Source organism: Notamacropus eugenii, chromosome 2 (genome assembly GCF_028372415.1).
Source record: "Notamacropus eugenii isolate mMacEug1 chromosome 2, mMacEug1.pri_v2, whole genome shotgun sequence".
Classification (NCBI taxonomy): domain Eukaryota; kingdom Metazoa; phylum Chordata; class Mammalia; order Diprotodontia; family Macropodidae; genus Notamacropus; species Notamacropus eugenii.
Genome location: NC_092873.1, coordinates 444254153 through 444269521, shown reverse-complemented (window position 1 = coordinate 444269521; position 15369 = coordinate 444254153). Strand labels below are relative to the sequence as shown.

Sequence of the window (15369 nt, the reverse complement as noted above, 5' to 3'; positions counted from 1 at the left end):
GAGAGAAGACCAAAGACTGATAATGTTTTGGTAATTGTAAAAAGAATGGAAAGGTAGAGGAAAGCAAATACACTGGGAGAATGGTGAAGGAAGAGGAAGAATGGGGAAAGTTATTTCACATAAATGAGGTATATGAGCAGAAATCTATACAAGAAGGAAGGTATGGGAAGTGCAGGAGAACTTGAACCACATTCTCATCTAATTGATCAAAGGAGGAAAGAATACAAATATAGACACACAATTGGGTTCAAAAATAGATTTTAGCCAACGGTGATAAAGGGGCAAAAAGTACTAAGAAGAGAAAGGGGAAGGGGTGAAATTAGAGGGCTGGTATACTAAACAAGGAATTAATTAGAACAACTTAAACTCTTAAAGAGAGGGCAGGAAACAAAGAACACTATAAGAAAATAAGATCGAGGGTAACACAATTAACAAACAACTCTGAATGTGAATTGGATATGCTGATCCTTAAAACAGAAGAGAATAGCAGAATGGACTACAAACCAGAATCTACCTACATATTTTACCAGAAACACACCTGAAACAGAAAGATACATAGAATTAAGACAAGGGGCTAGAAAAGAATCTATTGAGCTTCAGCTAGAGGGGGAAAAAATGAGTAGCAGCAAAAACAACAGCAAAAATAGACCTAAATAAAAGAAAAAAACAGAGAAGTTATATTTTCCTGAAACGTACCACAGATAATGAATTAGCATCAGTACTAAACACTTATGCAACAAATGGCACAGCATCTAAATTCCTAAAGGAAAAGTTTAAATAGTCACAAGAAGAAATAGATTGTAAAATTACAATAGTAGGGGACCTTAATTTTTCCCTCTCAGTCCTAGGTGAATCTAACTATCCCCCCCAAAAAATAAATGAAGGACCTGATTCGTACTTCTAAAAAATTAGATATGATAGTCCTCTGGAAAATATTAAATGCAAATAGAAAGTACCTATTTCTAAGCTGTGTATTGTACTCTCACAAAAATTTACTGTGCATTATGGCATTAAAAACCTCACAAATGCAGAAAAGTAGAACTACTAAATGCATTTTTTTACCAATCATAACACAACAAAAATTATATGTAACAAAGGACCTTTGAAGCAAAGATTAAAAACTAATTGGAAATTAAATATCTTAATCCTAAAGAATCAGTATCAAAGAACAAATCATGGAAACAATAATTTCATTAAAGATGATGAAAACAATGAAGCAACATACTTAAACTTTTTTGGATGCAAACAAAGTAGTGTTTAGAGAGAAATTTATATCTCTAAACAGTCTGATTAATAGACTAAAGAAAAAACAAATCAATGAATTGCTCATGAAACTAAAAAAAAAAAAACTAGAGAACCATCAAATTAAAATTCCACAATTAAACGTGTCAAAAAGAGTGATGAAAAAATTTTAAATGAAATATTAGTGAGGAGAATACAGTAACATAAAAGGAATATGGGAAATACTATGGCCAGGTTGAATTTATATCGTAATGTAGAACTGGCTCAATATTAGGAAAACTATAGACATAATTGAGAAAATTAATAATAAAAACAACAAAAATCATACAATTACATTAAACAATGAAGAAAAAGTTTTTGACAAAATTCAATACTCATTCCTGTTTTTTAAAAAAAGAAATACCAGAAAGCATAAGAATAAATGGAGTTTCAGTAGCAGAGTCAAGATGATGGAATAGAAACACATACGAGCTCTCTCCCCAAACTCCTTAACATACCGGTAAAAAATGACTCAAAATAGATTCTAGAGCAGCAGAAGCCACAAAATGACAGAGTGAAACAGATTTCTAGCCCAAGACAGCTTTGAAGTCTGACAGGAAGGGTCTATTGCACCAAGTCTGTAGCAGAGCATAGGCCAGTCCAGCATAGGCAGGGCAGGCATAGAAAGGACTGGAACAAGCTTCAGGGCACAGAATCATGGGCAACTGCTGTGATTTCCAGATTTCTCAACCCACAAATGCCAAAGATAGCTTCAAAGGTGAGTGAGAAAGCTCTTTCATCTGGGTGCAAGAAGAGCACAGTCCAGCCCCAGCCTTGGCCCCAGTCCCAGCACCTGCTCTAGGGACACTGCAGCCACTGGCACAGCAGGGGCAACTTCTAGAGCTCTGAGTTTTCAGACCCTGAGGAAATCAAGAAGATGATCTGGGTCTCAGTCTTGAGTGGTGGTCCTGGGGTGAGAAAGAGTACTGGCATGGTGGAGCTGGTGGAGGTTGTGGAGAAGGAATCCTACTCACAGTTCCAGGGCAGAAAAGAGTGCTTTTGGATGCTCAAAGACAAGAGCACAGGCTAGGAGAGGAGTAAATACCTCTCACTTAACTATGCTATGTTGGAGAAACTGAAAATTTACAGGTCTCTAGAGATATCTCAGGGAACAGCTGCAAAAAGCCTCTGAAGCCTAGGGTAGTATACCCTGCACTTGACAAAGGACTCAAAAGTCAAGCAATAGGCTGGCAAAATGCCCAAAAAGGGGGAAAAATAAGACTATAGAAGGCTGCTTTCTTGGTGGAAAAGTGTTTTCTCCATCCTGGAAGATAAAGAAGAACAAAGCATGCAATCAGAAGAAGACCAAAGCATACAACTAGAGGAAGATAGCAAGGTCAAGTCTCCTATATCCAAAGCCTACCAAATATTATGCAATGGTCTCAGGCCATGGAACAGCTCAAAAAGGATTTTGAAAATCAAATAAGAGAGATGGAGAGAAAACTGGGAAGACAAACGAGAGCAATGCAAGAAAGTCATGAAAAACAAGTGAACAGCTTGCTAAAGAGGACCCAAAAAAATGCTGAAGAAAATAACATCTTTAAAAATAGATTAACGTTATAAAGCAGAATTAGTCCAATGGAAAAGGAGGTCCAAAAGCTCACTGAAGAAAATAGTTCTTTAAAAACTAGAATGGGGAAGATGGAAGCTAATGACTTTATGAGAAGTCAATAAATTATCAAACAAAAACAAAGGAATGAAAAAAACAGAAGATAATGTGAAATACCTCATTGGAAAAACAACTGACCAGTAGATCCAGGAGAGATAATTTTAAAATTATTTGTCTACCTGAAAACCACAACCAAAAAAAGAGACTAGACATCATCTTCCAAGAAATTATCAAGGAAAACTCCCATGATGTTCCAGAACCAGAGGGTAAAATAATAATGTAAAGAATTCACATATCACTTTCTGAAAGAGACCCAAAAGGAAAACTCCTAGGAATATTGTAGCCAAGGTCCAAAGTTTCCAGAAAACTTTGGAGAAAGTATTACAAGCACCTAGAAAGAAACAATTTAAGTACTGAGTAAACACAATCAGAATGTCATAGGATTTAGCAGCTTCTACACTAAGGGATTGAAGGTCTTGGAATATGATATTCCAGAGATCAAAGGAGATAGGATTAAAACAAAGAATAACCTACCCAACAAAACTGAGTATAATATTTCAGGGGGAAAAAATGGAATTTCAATGAAATAGAGGACTTCCAAGCATTCTGGCTGAAAAGACCAGAGCTGAATAGAAAATTTGACTTTCCAATAAAGAATCAAGAGAATCATGAAAAGGTAAACAGAAAAGAGAAGCCATAAGGGACTTAATAAAATTGAACTGTTTACATTCCAACATGGAAAGATGATATTTGTAATCAATGAGACTTTTTTTCAGTATTAGGGCACTTAGAGGGAATATATATATATATATAAAATAGGTATATATGGGTATATATGCATGTGTATATTATATATGTATAAATATGTATATGTTACATGGGTGTATGTGTGTATGGTATAAATATACATACATAGGGCACAGGTTGAGCTGAATATAAAGGGAGAATACCTGAAAAATAAGATTTACTTTTGAGTGGAATGTACTTGGAGTAAGAGAAAGGGAAAGGTAGAATGTAGCAAATCATCTCACATAAAAGAGCAAAGAAATAGCTTTTACGATGGAGGAGAAGAGGAGCGAGATGAAAGGGAATAAGTGAGCCTTGCTCTCATGGAATTTGGCTTAAGGAAGGAATAGCACACACCCAAGTGGGTATAGAAATCTATTTTACCCTATAGGAAGGTGGAGAGAAGGGGATAGGAGAGGGAAGATAATAGAAGGGACAGTAAATTGGGGAAAAGGATAATCAGAAGCAAACTCTGTTGTGGGAGGACAGGTCAAGGGAGAGAATGGAATAAATGGAGGGCAGGATAGGACAGAGGAAAATGTGGTTAATCCTTCAGAACATAACTATTATGGAAGTGTTTCGCATGGCTTCACATGTATGACCTATATTGAATTGCTTGCTTTCTCAATGAGGGTGGGTGGGGAGGGAGGAAGGGAGAGAATATGGAATTCAAAGCTTTAATAATGAATGTTAAAAATTGTTTTTACATGAATCTTGGAAATAAGATGTACAGGCAATGAGGTATAGAAATCTATTTTGCCCTATGGGAAAATAGAGGGGAGGGAGATGGAAGAAGGGAGGTAATAGAAGGGAGAACAGACTGGAGGAAGAGATGGATAGGGTACATGCTGTCCTGGGATGGGGGATGGGGAGAGATGTGGAGATAATTTGAATTCAAATTCTTGTGGAAGTGAATGTTGAAAACTGAAAAATAAATTTTCATATATATATACATACATATGTATATATACATGTATATATACATGTACATGTATATATACATGTATATATACATATGTATGTATATATATGTGTGTATATATGTGTGTGTATATATGTGTGTGTGTGTGTGTGTATATATATATGTATATATAAAGAATAAATGGAGTTTCCTTAAAATGATAAGTGATGTCATGGTCCTCTTCAAGAATGAAGGACAAAACACAGCAACAACAAGTAGTTATCTATCTAAAACCAGGAGTCAGCCTTACCTGTAATGGAGATAAGCTAGAGACCTTTCTAAAGGAGTAAAGCAAGGATGTCCATTAAACACCATTACTATTCAATGTAGTTTGAAAATTTTAACCATAACACAGACAAGAAAATGAAATTAAAGGAATAAATACAGGGCAAAGAGAAAACAAAATCTTTTTTTGGCAGACAATGATAGTTAATCTAGGGAACCCTCGAGAGTCAACTAAAAAACCCAACTACTTAAAACAATAAGTTCAGCAAAGCTTCAGGATACAAAATAAACCAAAAGAAATCATCATCACTTCTGTATATTATCAACATAATACAACGTAAAGAGATAGGTGTAGAGGTAGGAAGACAAATTCCATTTCAAACAACTACAGAAAGTATAAAATACTTGGGAGACTAACTGCTAAAGCACAATCAAGAACTATATGAACATAGTTACAAAATACTTTTTAGTGAAATAAAGACAGATGTAAATAACTGGAGAAATATTACTTGCCGATGGGTAGGTTAAGCCAATATAATAAACATGATATTACCTTTTCACTCACTTATTCAGTGCCATATGCATCAAACTACCAAAGGCTCATTTTATAGAGCTGAAAAAAATAACACCCAAATGCATTTGGAGGAACAAAAACCAAGAATATCAAGGGAATTAGTGAAAAAAATTGGGAAGAAAGGAGCCTAGTAATATAAGATTTCAAACTATCCTACAAAGCTATAATCATTCAAAAAAAGTTAAGTTTTTTTCTGGATAAGAAGCAGCAAGTTTGAACAGTAAAACAGGTTAGGCACATAGTATGCAGAAACAAGTAAGCACAGTAGCACAGAGTTTGATAAATCCAAAGACCCAAGTCACTAGAGTATGAACTCATTATTTGATCAAAATTGCTGGGAAAACTAGAAAAAATACATCTGATAAAACTAATTATAAACCAGCATCCCACATTTGATATCAAGATAAGCTCCAAATGGATACATGATTTAGATATCAAACATGAGATCATAAACAAATTAAAGTTACATGGAAGAAATCACTTGCCAGATCAATAGATAGGGGAAAAGTTCATGACCAAACAAAAAATAGAGAGGTTCACAGAGTTAAAATGAATAATTTTCATCAAATAAAATTTTAAAGGTTTTATTTTTAATGAATCTAAAATTAGAAGAGAAAAGTCATATGAAGAGAGAGAGATCTTTGCCACAAGTTTCTTTGATGAATATCTCAGTTTTGAGAGATATAGGGAACTTACTCACATTTATGAGACTGAGCCTTTCCCCAACTGACAAATTGTTAAGGGATATAAATAGATTGTTATTGTTGTATTTGTCCTCCATTTTCAAGGAAAGTATTACATCAGAGGAATGATGACATGATTTGCACTTGACTTTGTTTTGAGTGAGGGAAGGTTGTTAAAGGTCAACAGCCTCACTTTCTCCTGCTGAGCCATCTGGATCCAGTGACCAGATATTCATCTGGAGGATGTAATGGGAGACCTTGGCTTTTTTACGCTGGGCCTTTTCACATACTTACTTAGGGGGAGGTAAAGTCCATTGAGTTCATAGACCTCTTTAAGAAGTGGTCAGGGAATGGCCCTTTTAATAAACACAAGAAAAAAATAAGTAAATCAAACTGGGAGGAAAACAGAAACTGTTACTATTGAGAATCACTGTAAGCCAGCCTTTAAGTGGAGCTTGGGCAGGGACCTATTGTTGTTGAACTTGTGGGCTTCAGAGTGGTCTGGGTTTAAAGTTTGGGGAACGACAAGGAAGGAAGGAAGGAAGGAAGGAAGGAAGGAAGGAAGGAAGGAAGGAAGGAAGGAAGGAAGGAAGGAAGGAAGGAAGGAAGGAAGGAAGAAAGGAAGGAAAGAAAGAAGGAAGGAAAGAAGGAAGGAAGGAAGGAAAGAAGGAAGGAAGGAAAGAAGGAAGGAAGGAAGGAAGGAAGGAAGGAAGGAAGGAAGGAAGGAAGGAAGGAAGGAAGGAAGGAAGGAAGGAAGGACATTTAGACAGTAAACCCCAAAGGAAGAGGAGAGGGATACAGAAGGGAGAGGATGAGCTGGGTTACCCAGCTAAATGGCACCCCACTCAGGCAGTTTGGTTTATTCACAGGCTGTGTCCATCCTTTTTTGAAGAAGACCATGACATCAGAGAAATGATGACATGCCTTTCACTTGATTTTGTTTTGAGTAAGACAGGGCTGTGCAAGGTCACCAGCCTCACTTTCTCCTCTTGAGCCACCTGGATTCAGTGACCAGCTATTCATCAGGATGACTGGAGATGGCCCTGTATAAATCGATAGTTTTTGGAGAAAGACCTCTAAATTATCAATAGCCAGGATATGTTTTGTGCCAAGTCCTCAGACTTGTTTTATGACCATTGGTCATTTTCTAGAGGGGAAATTCTGGTGTAGAAACTCTTTCTATCAATACAGATTTCGACCCCCTACAATTCATCTTTTACTTACTGGATAAATCCTAGAGAGTTTCTTGAGGGCATCTAGAGAATAAGTGGTATACTCATTGTCACATTGGTCTAAATGTCAGAGGAAGTATTTGAAATTAGCTCTTCCTAACTCTAAGCCCAGCACTTCATTTCCCTATGCCACATACTTTTTGTTTTTTATTAAACAGTTCAAAGGTTTTATTTTGTCCCTGAGATGTTCAAATTAATTGCATTCACAATCAAAGACATTTCATTGGTAAATGTAAGCTGACTTACTGAAACATTCTGGCTTTGGAGACCATCCTTCTGATGTACATGTAGTTATAGCATCTTGTTTCCCAGTCTTGGTTGAATATCCAGCCAAGCAAGAAAATGGAAGCTTTTTGTTTAGGTTCATTGGAAAGTAATGATTTTTAAAAGTATAGTAATATTGAGCAATCCTTCCATGTTCAACATTAGGCATGTCACAGGACTTATCTAAAAAACAATAAGTACAGATGGGGGAGAGATATTTTATTTTTATACTGTTGAAAGTTTTTTTTTTTTACTAAATTTTATTTTAATCAACCAAAATGCACCCTTTCTTCCTCCCATTCCACCTCATCCCCACCCTCTGAGAATGAAAGAAAAACAAAAAACTTTTACAAACAGTAATCAATCAAAACAAATTTCAACATTGGTCATAACTAAACTAAAAATATGCATATAAATGTAGGTGTGTGTATGCATGTATGTGTGTATGTGTATATGTGTGTGTATCAATCTGTACTGAGTCTTTCTTCTAACAGGAGCATATTTTTATCATCTGTCCTCTAGACTTGTGATTGGTTATTACACTGATTTGACCTTTTTTGACCTTTTCCTTTGCCCCCAATTCCAATATAATTCTCTTCCCCCTCTTTTTCCATTCTTCTCTTAAGATCACTAAGATATAACAAAACTATTCTCAGGCTTTCTGTCTAATTAACCTTTCTCTGTTACTCCAAATGATAATAGGGCTCAGAGTGGAGACATGCATATTTCTCCATATTAGAATGTAAGCAGTTTGTCCTTGTCTGGTCCCTTATTGTTCATTTGTGTTTATCATTTTAGGTATCTCATAACTTCTGTGTTTGAACTTCAAAGTTTCTATGCAGCTCTAGTCTATTCATCAGGAATGCTTGGAAGTCCTCTATTTCATTAGAGATTCATTTTTTCCTCTGTAGGATTATACTCACAGCAACTACATGACACGGTGGATAGAATTTGGACACAGGGCTTGGAATCAGGAAGACATCTTCATGACATTTACTAGCTATGGAACTCTGGGCAAGTCACTTTACTCTGTTTGCCTCAGTTTCCTCATATGTAAATGAGCTGGAGAAGTGAATGGCAAACCACTCCAGTGTCCTTACCAAGAAAACTCCAAAAGGGGATGACAAAGAGTCAGAGACAACTAAAAGTGAATGAATAAACACATACCAAAAAAAGTTTTATATTATATATATATGTGCACATATACCAAGCTATATGTATGTGTGTGTATGTATATATATATATTTATATATTTATATACACTAAATTATCTTTGGCTATCAGCCTATGTCCTTTTCCTTTCCAGAACATCATATTCGGTGCCTGCTAAATTGTTTGTGGTCCCAACATGGGTCCTCAGTTCTTGAATCCTTTCTCTATGACTACTTGAGGTATTTTTGATTTGGCTAGAAGTTCTAGATTTTACTTATAATGTTCCTTGGTTTTTTCATTTGGGGGTTTCTTTTAGGAAATGACTAGTGGATTCTTCTATTTCTACTTTGCCTTCTGGTTGCAAGATATATGCACAGTTTCTTTTAAGATTTCTTGAAATATTATGTCTACTATCTTTTTTTATGTCATTGCATTCAAGTATTTAAATAGCTTTTTTAATTTTTCCCTAATTTATTTTCCAATTCAGTTGTTTTGCTATGTCTTGCATTTTCTTTTTTTTTTTTTTGGTCTTTTAATTTTGTTTTGATATTTCTTGTTTTCTCATGGAGTCATTGTTCTATTTGATCCATTCTAATTTTTAGAGAATTTTCACCTGAGCATAAGTAAAGCTTCTCTTTCATCTAAGATTCCTGCCCTGGTTATTCCCTGAAGGGTTCAGACTGATATGGAACTGAGAGACCACTCTGCTCCTGGTGTGTAAACCACACTACTATTACAAGATTATGAATGTCTTCTTTGCACAATACCCTCCACCACTCCTTACTCCTGACCTCCCTTACCCCTTCACCCCTGAAGGCAGATCTTTCCTTAGTCTGCCCTATATCTATGACTCAAGTAGTGAGTGAAAAAGCTGCCAGGTGATATCTGTTCCTGTACCCAATATGAGGTGGCCCTGTATGGATCTAGGACCTCCTCTTTTCCTACAGCCTAGCCTCTCTATTCACTGGAGTGCTATGCAGGATCTTGAGAAAACCCTTTTCCCAGTTTTTACAGACTTCTCTGTCTGATTCCCTAGATTAGAAAATTGATTGTCTGTGAATTTTTTGGAATTTCCTCCATCAGAATTGGTTCTGCTTCATTTTCCAGGATTTCAGAAGAAGGGGTTGGGAGAGCTAAAATTTTGGTGATGTGAAAAAAAAACAAAAAGATAATAAAAACTTAGTAAAAATAAAAACTTAGAACCCAAAACATGTTCCCCTAAATCAGAAACAAATAAAGAACTACTACAAAAACAGGAAAAGTTTGGCAAAGATTAGGTTTAGACAAACATATTACACCATATTTGACAAGTTGCAAATGAATAACTGACCTAAATAGTTAAAGATCTTATCATAAAGAAATTAGAAGGGAAGGAGATTATATATCTTTCACAGTTCTATATAAGGGGAAATTTTTATTTTAGTTCTCAACATTCATTTTTATAAGATTTTGAGTTTCAAAATTTTTCTGTTGTCTCTCCTCCCCCCTCCTCAAAATAGCACAAATCTGATATAGGCTATACTTGTACAATCATATCAAACATATTTCCAAATTAGTCATGTTGTGAAAGAAGAATCAGAATAAGGTTGAATTTTTAACAAAACAAGAGATGGAAGCAATTACAGAGAATAATACAGATAATTTTGATTACATGAATTTGAAAAACTTTCACAAGAACAAAGAACGGTGGTTGACTGTGAAAAAACCTTCTGTATCAAATATCTCTGATAAGAATTTGATATCCAAGGTATGCAACCAACTAATACCAAAATAATAAGACCAAAAGTTATTCCCCTATAGATAATGGATTTAAGTCCACTTTGATCATAATGAATGGCTTTGGGATATATTGCTGTGGTCCTTTTTTTTGCCAGGATTTTGTGTAAAATTTTTAATCAATATTCATTAATAATATTGGTCTATAGTTCTTTCTCTCTTTTCTCTACCCTTCCCTGCTTTGTGTATTAGGACTATATTTGTCTCATAAGAGTTTGATAAAAATATTTTCTTTCTTAATTTTTGAGAGAATTTTGTCTCTGTAGAAAAAAAAGGGGGGGCCTCAAGAGACTGGAAATGAAAATTCTTAAGAGTGACTGACACCCAGAAGGGTTAGGGTGATTATTTTAAACCTAAGAATAAGATGGTGAGACTAATAATATAGAGAATCATCCCGGGGAAGTTAGGTGGTAGGACTGGACTACATGAATTGGTACACAGGGCAATTTCTACCCTACAACTCTGCTTCTATCTAGAGTTCCTTTTTCATAAATTGATACTTCCAGGAGTGAGACACAATAGAATAAAAAGGGATGAGATGGCAAGATATATAAAAGTAATGCTATAAACACTGATTGCAAGAGGTAGTTCCAGCACTTACTAATTGTGTTAACTTAGTCAAGCCACTTAAACCTTAATAAAATGCTTGTTCTTTTGACAAATAAAGATAATAATGTTAACAATACCATCCTTCTTGGGTTGTTGTGAGGCTAGGTGAGTTTAAACATTTCTACTCTTCTGAACTTTCTTGTAATATCAATCTGTTGTGTGATATGACTTTAGAATACAAGTTAAAAATACTGAAATCTCTAAAATGGTATTTGAAAACAAGACTAGATTCAACTTCTTATAATATTGTCAGCTATTTCAGTGTCTGATTTTTTATTATTCCTAACTTTGAATAGACTTTTTTAATGAGGTAATCTTTTGTAAAGAAAAATTACCATTTTCATTCAAGGAAAAGTCTATGTTAAATAGTAGGGAAAGTAATATTTACAGAAAACATAATAATGCTTTTCAAAGGGCAAAAGGACAATAAGAGCATATAAATATATAGGTTAGATGACACTTCAGATTTATATTTTAAAAAGTATAGTTTTACCTTCTGCAAAGAGTTCTCCTGAAAAAATCAGTATCATGGTAAAAGTCAGTCCTTTTAGCCTCATCTTCAATGGTTTAATAAAGCCATGAACTATGCTGAAAGTACTCTAAAGTTTTCCTTAGTGAATATACACAGCATTTCTCTGGAAAAAATGTTAATCATTTACAATAGTTGTCTATAGCTCTTTTTAAACACAGTTTATACATTTGATCTAAATCATTTAACAATTAACTTTGGCAACCTTCAAAAGAGGGGAAAAAATTAACAATCCCAAATTGAGTAAAATCTAAGTCCATAGGGTAAAGGTCACTGGTGCCACCAATTTCTCTTACTATTATTAACCAATTTGGGATTTGGACAAAGAACTAGTGACCTCTTTAAAATTGTTTCTAAGAAAGTCTGAATAGTTGACTTTTTTCTTCAGGTCTGTTATTGGAGAGGGAAAAGTCTTACAGATGTAAAAAGAATTGGGTTGGAGAGGAGAAAGAAAAGAATGTTTTCCTGCTGTACCTGGTCAAGAAGTAGAAAGGAGGTGGGATAGTTAAAGAGTACTTGAGTATAATGCATGGCTACAAAAAAATGCCTAAGGTAGAATTAACAGAGTTGTGAATCAAGAAAGTAAGAAAGAGCTATGAAAAGAGGTGATGGGAAAAAGACATTATAGGAGGTAGTTCCATTAGCAGGTAACAGGTAAGGCCATGATCCTGGGCAAAACCCATAAAAGAAGCATTTTTAGAGTGAACTGTGAAGAGGACAATTCACTTTAAAAAAATCCAAAAAGATTAAAAAAATAAGTCTGTCTTAAATAAACAGTAAAACAATAACAACACACGCTTGAATGAGATAAACAAAACAGAGCCTACAAATGTTCATTAGATGTCAAGCTTTTTTAAAAGTTAAAACTGGAGGCAGTCTGAGGGTAGACTTTGGGGTCATGAAAATCTGGGTTCAAGTATTCAAGTACTTTTCTAAGTCAATAAGTTACCAAAAATTGGTGATTTTCACTACTGGAAGAAATTTCCTACACTGATAAAGTTCAACGGGCTGAACAATTAGAAAAAAACTAAGAATTTATGTAAAATGGTTCCACTGAAGGTAGTTATAATTCTTTATGGAAATGTGAATATACAGTTTAAATGTATTTGTACAAACTGTATGATTTAACATGTTACACACACACACAGACACACACACACACACACATAACACACACACACTAAATTGAGGTAAAAAATATAGTGGACAGAGTCATGATGACATCTAGTGGTAATTTGAGTTAGTTACAATCAACAATCAGGAACACTTCTGCCATGCTACTTTTAAAAAATAAATTTATTTTAAACAAAACACATTTTAGAAAATTATTTCATTTTTTGCTAGACATGCATATTGCCTACAGTAAAATTCTCTAACATTCATTAGACCTCCAAATCTATTAAATTTCAGTTAGGATAAGTTAAGTGTTTGTGACCACTTTCCCAATTCATTCAAATACTACCTAAAAAGACAGAGAAAAAAAAAGCTTTATTTCAAACAATGTATTTCAAATATGAGGAGATTCCTAAAAGTCAATCAAACTATCTAACATCTTAGGCTTTTGGGAGAAGAGTATATGGGAAAGGAAAATGTCTTGTTTTGTTTTGCTACTTAAGAACTATGTGAGAGAGACAGTGAGAGAAAGACAGAGACAAAGACACAAAGAGACAGAGGAAGATTTCCAAGGGCCTTTCAGTTCTGTGATTATATGGTATATGTGTAAAAGGACTCTTTTAGTTCAGATGTTGGCTAAGGAGGGGTTAAGGAAAACAAAGAAACTGTACTAAAGGTAACTGAAAAGCATAGATAGCACCAATTAACACATTTTGTCATCAGGAAATTTTTTGGCATTTTACATATATTCTTCATGCTGAATTTTAAAATGGAAACAAAATTTATTTATCAACCATGGCTATTGAGTGACAATTTTTAGCTGTTGTTTTATTTTTTAATCTAATTTTATTTTAAGGTCAGCATTTCCTCTCTTCTCCCATCCTTGCTGAGAAAAAGTAGGAAAATAAAATGTGTTACAAACATGTATGGTCAAGCAAAACAAAAAAATCTATGTCCAAAAAATAAAATATTTGCCTCAGCTTGTACTGTGACTCTATCACCTCTCTGTCTAGAGATGGATAGCATTTTTCTTCTTGAGTACTATGGAATTGTGGTTGGTCATTGTGTTGATCAGAATACCTGCACCTTTCAAAATGGGTTGTCTTTACAATATTAATGTTATTTTACAAGTTGTTCTCTAGGTTATGTTTATTTCATTTTGCATCAGTTCATATAAGTCCTCTCAGATTTCTTTGAAACCAATTCTTTCATAATTTCTTATAGCACAGTGGTATTCCGTCATATTTATGTCATTGCTTGTTTAGCCATTCTCCAACTGATGGGCATTTAATTCAGTTTTTAATTTTTTGCCACTGCAAAAAGAGGCTGCTATAAATATTTTGTTTACATAGGTCCTTTTCTTCTTTCTTTGATCTCTTTGGGGTACTGACCTAGCAGTGGCATGATTGGGCCAAAGGGTATGCAGTTTAACAGCTTTTTGGGCATAGTTTCAAACTGCTTCCCAAAATGGCTGGACCAATTCATAGTTCCACCAACAATGAATTAACTTATCTGTTTTCTTGCAGCTCTTTCACCGCTGAATGACACAGATTTTTGTATCAATTATGAAACATGAAGTGGAAAAAATCTAGTGTGTTTGTGATAGGCTGGGGAAGCTGCATAAATTAAACTAGTTAGCCCTGTGAGATCCTAGCTTTGATGCCAGATGGAACAGGTTCTTGCATGTTCAGTGACGCAGTGAAAATTCCAATGTGTAACAGACTTCTGTTCCTGTTGTGTTAGTAGTCATTTGGTAAATGTTGTCCCTAAATCTGCTTCATCAAGTGCTTCACATTTTATCGACTGTTTGTAAGTTCTCAGTAGTCATTGTATGTCAATCATCTGAATGGCTTTTGTTACATTAGGTGTCAGTAAATAAGGCCTCAGTTCTATTTAACCACTTTACATCAATTAGCTTTTACAAAGGGGTATTAACTTCAAAGATATATTGGGGGGGGGAAAGAACAGTTTTCTCCCACAAAACCTCAGGGAAATACTCTTTTTTACCTGGCCTTTCTGGGGAGAGTGGTCTCACTCTTAGCTCAGTTTCTACCTACACAATGGGGAAACTGAGACAGAAGGATCCCATCCCAGGCTGAGGACAGCACTGTCCCCTGTGGTCAACTTCTGTTAAGTCACATTCTTCTCTGAGTAGTAGAACTCAATTAGTAATGGTCCCAGAGGCTAGGTAAATGAAGAGACTGCCATGAGTACATTTGTCTTAAATTTATCACAGAGCTTCCTGAAGTCATAAAATTCCTGGTCTCCCTTATCTTGTCTCTTATTTTCCAACCCCCATAAAACCTCAAGTTATTATAACAAATTAGCTTACAAATATAAATTTGGTAGGCCTTCCAAAAATCACCCAAAAGATTTTACAAAACATTTCTTCATACAATTTCTTCATACATTTTCCTCTCTTAAAACAATTTATCACAAAACCCTCTTGAATCTGACAAAATTGACAAGAAAAGATCTGAAACCAAGGCCTTTGCATATTTACCAGGTTTCCTTTTGCAAATATACTTTTGTAAATGCTTGATTTATAGAAAAAAAAATTTTAGTTAAAACTTCC

The 15369-nt window shown here is 34.8% G+C and overlaps 1 protein-coding gene across 4 annotated transcripts in view; it reads right to left on the bottom strand.

Annotated features, from left to right (window-relative positions):
* Positions 1 to 11770, bottom strand: part of F13B (coagulation factor XIII B chain) — a 42653-nt gene extending 30883 nt beyond the window's left edge. For 2 of the 4 annotated variants that reach the window (XR_011975593.1, XR_011975594.1), the window contains exons 1-2: positions 11646 to 11770; positions 7598 to 7798 (exon numbers count right to left, since the gene is read on the bottom strand). Coding sequence is in view for 2 of the 4 variants with exons in the window: in XM_072648314.1 (XP_072504415.1) it covers positions 7598 to 7798; positions 11646 to 11709 (265 nt within the window). In the remaining 2 variants the exon portion in view is untranslated. Of the gene's footprint in view, positions 1 to 7597; positions 7799 to 11645 lie in introns of those variants that run through there. The other 2 variants (XM_072648314.1, XM_072648315.1) reach the window with 2 other exon arrangements.
* Positions 11771 to 15369: the final 3599 nt, after the last annotated feature.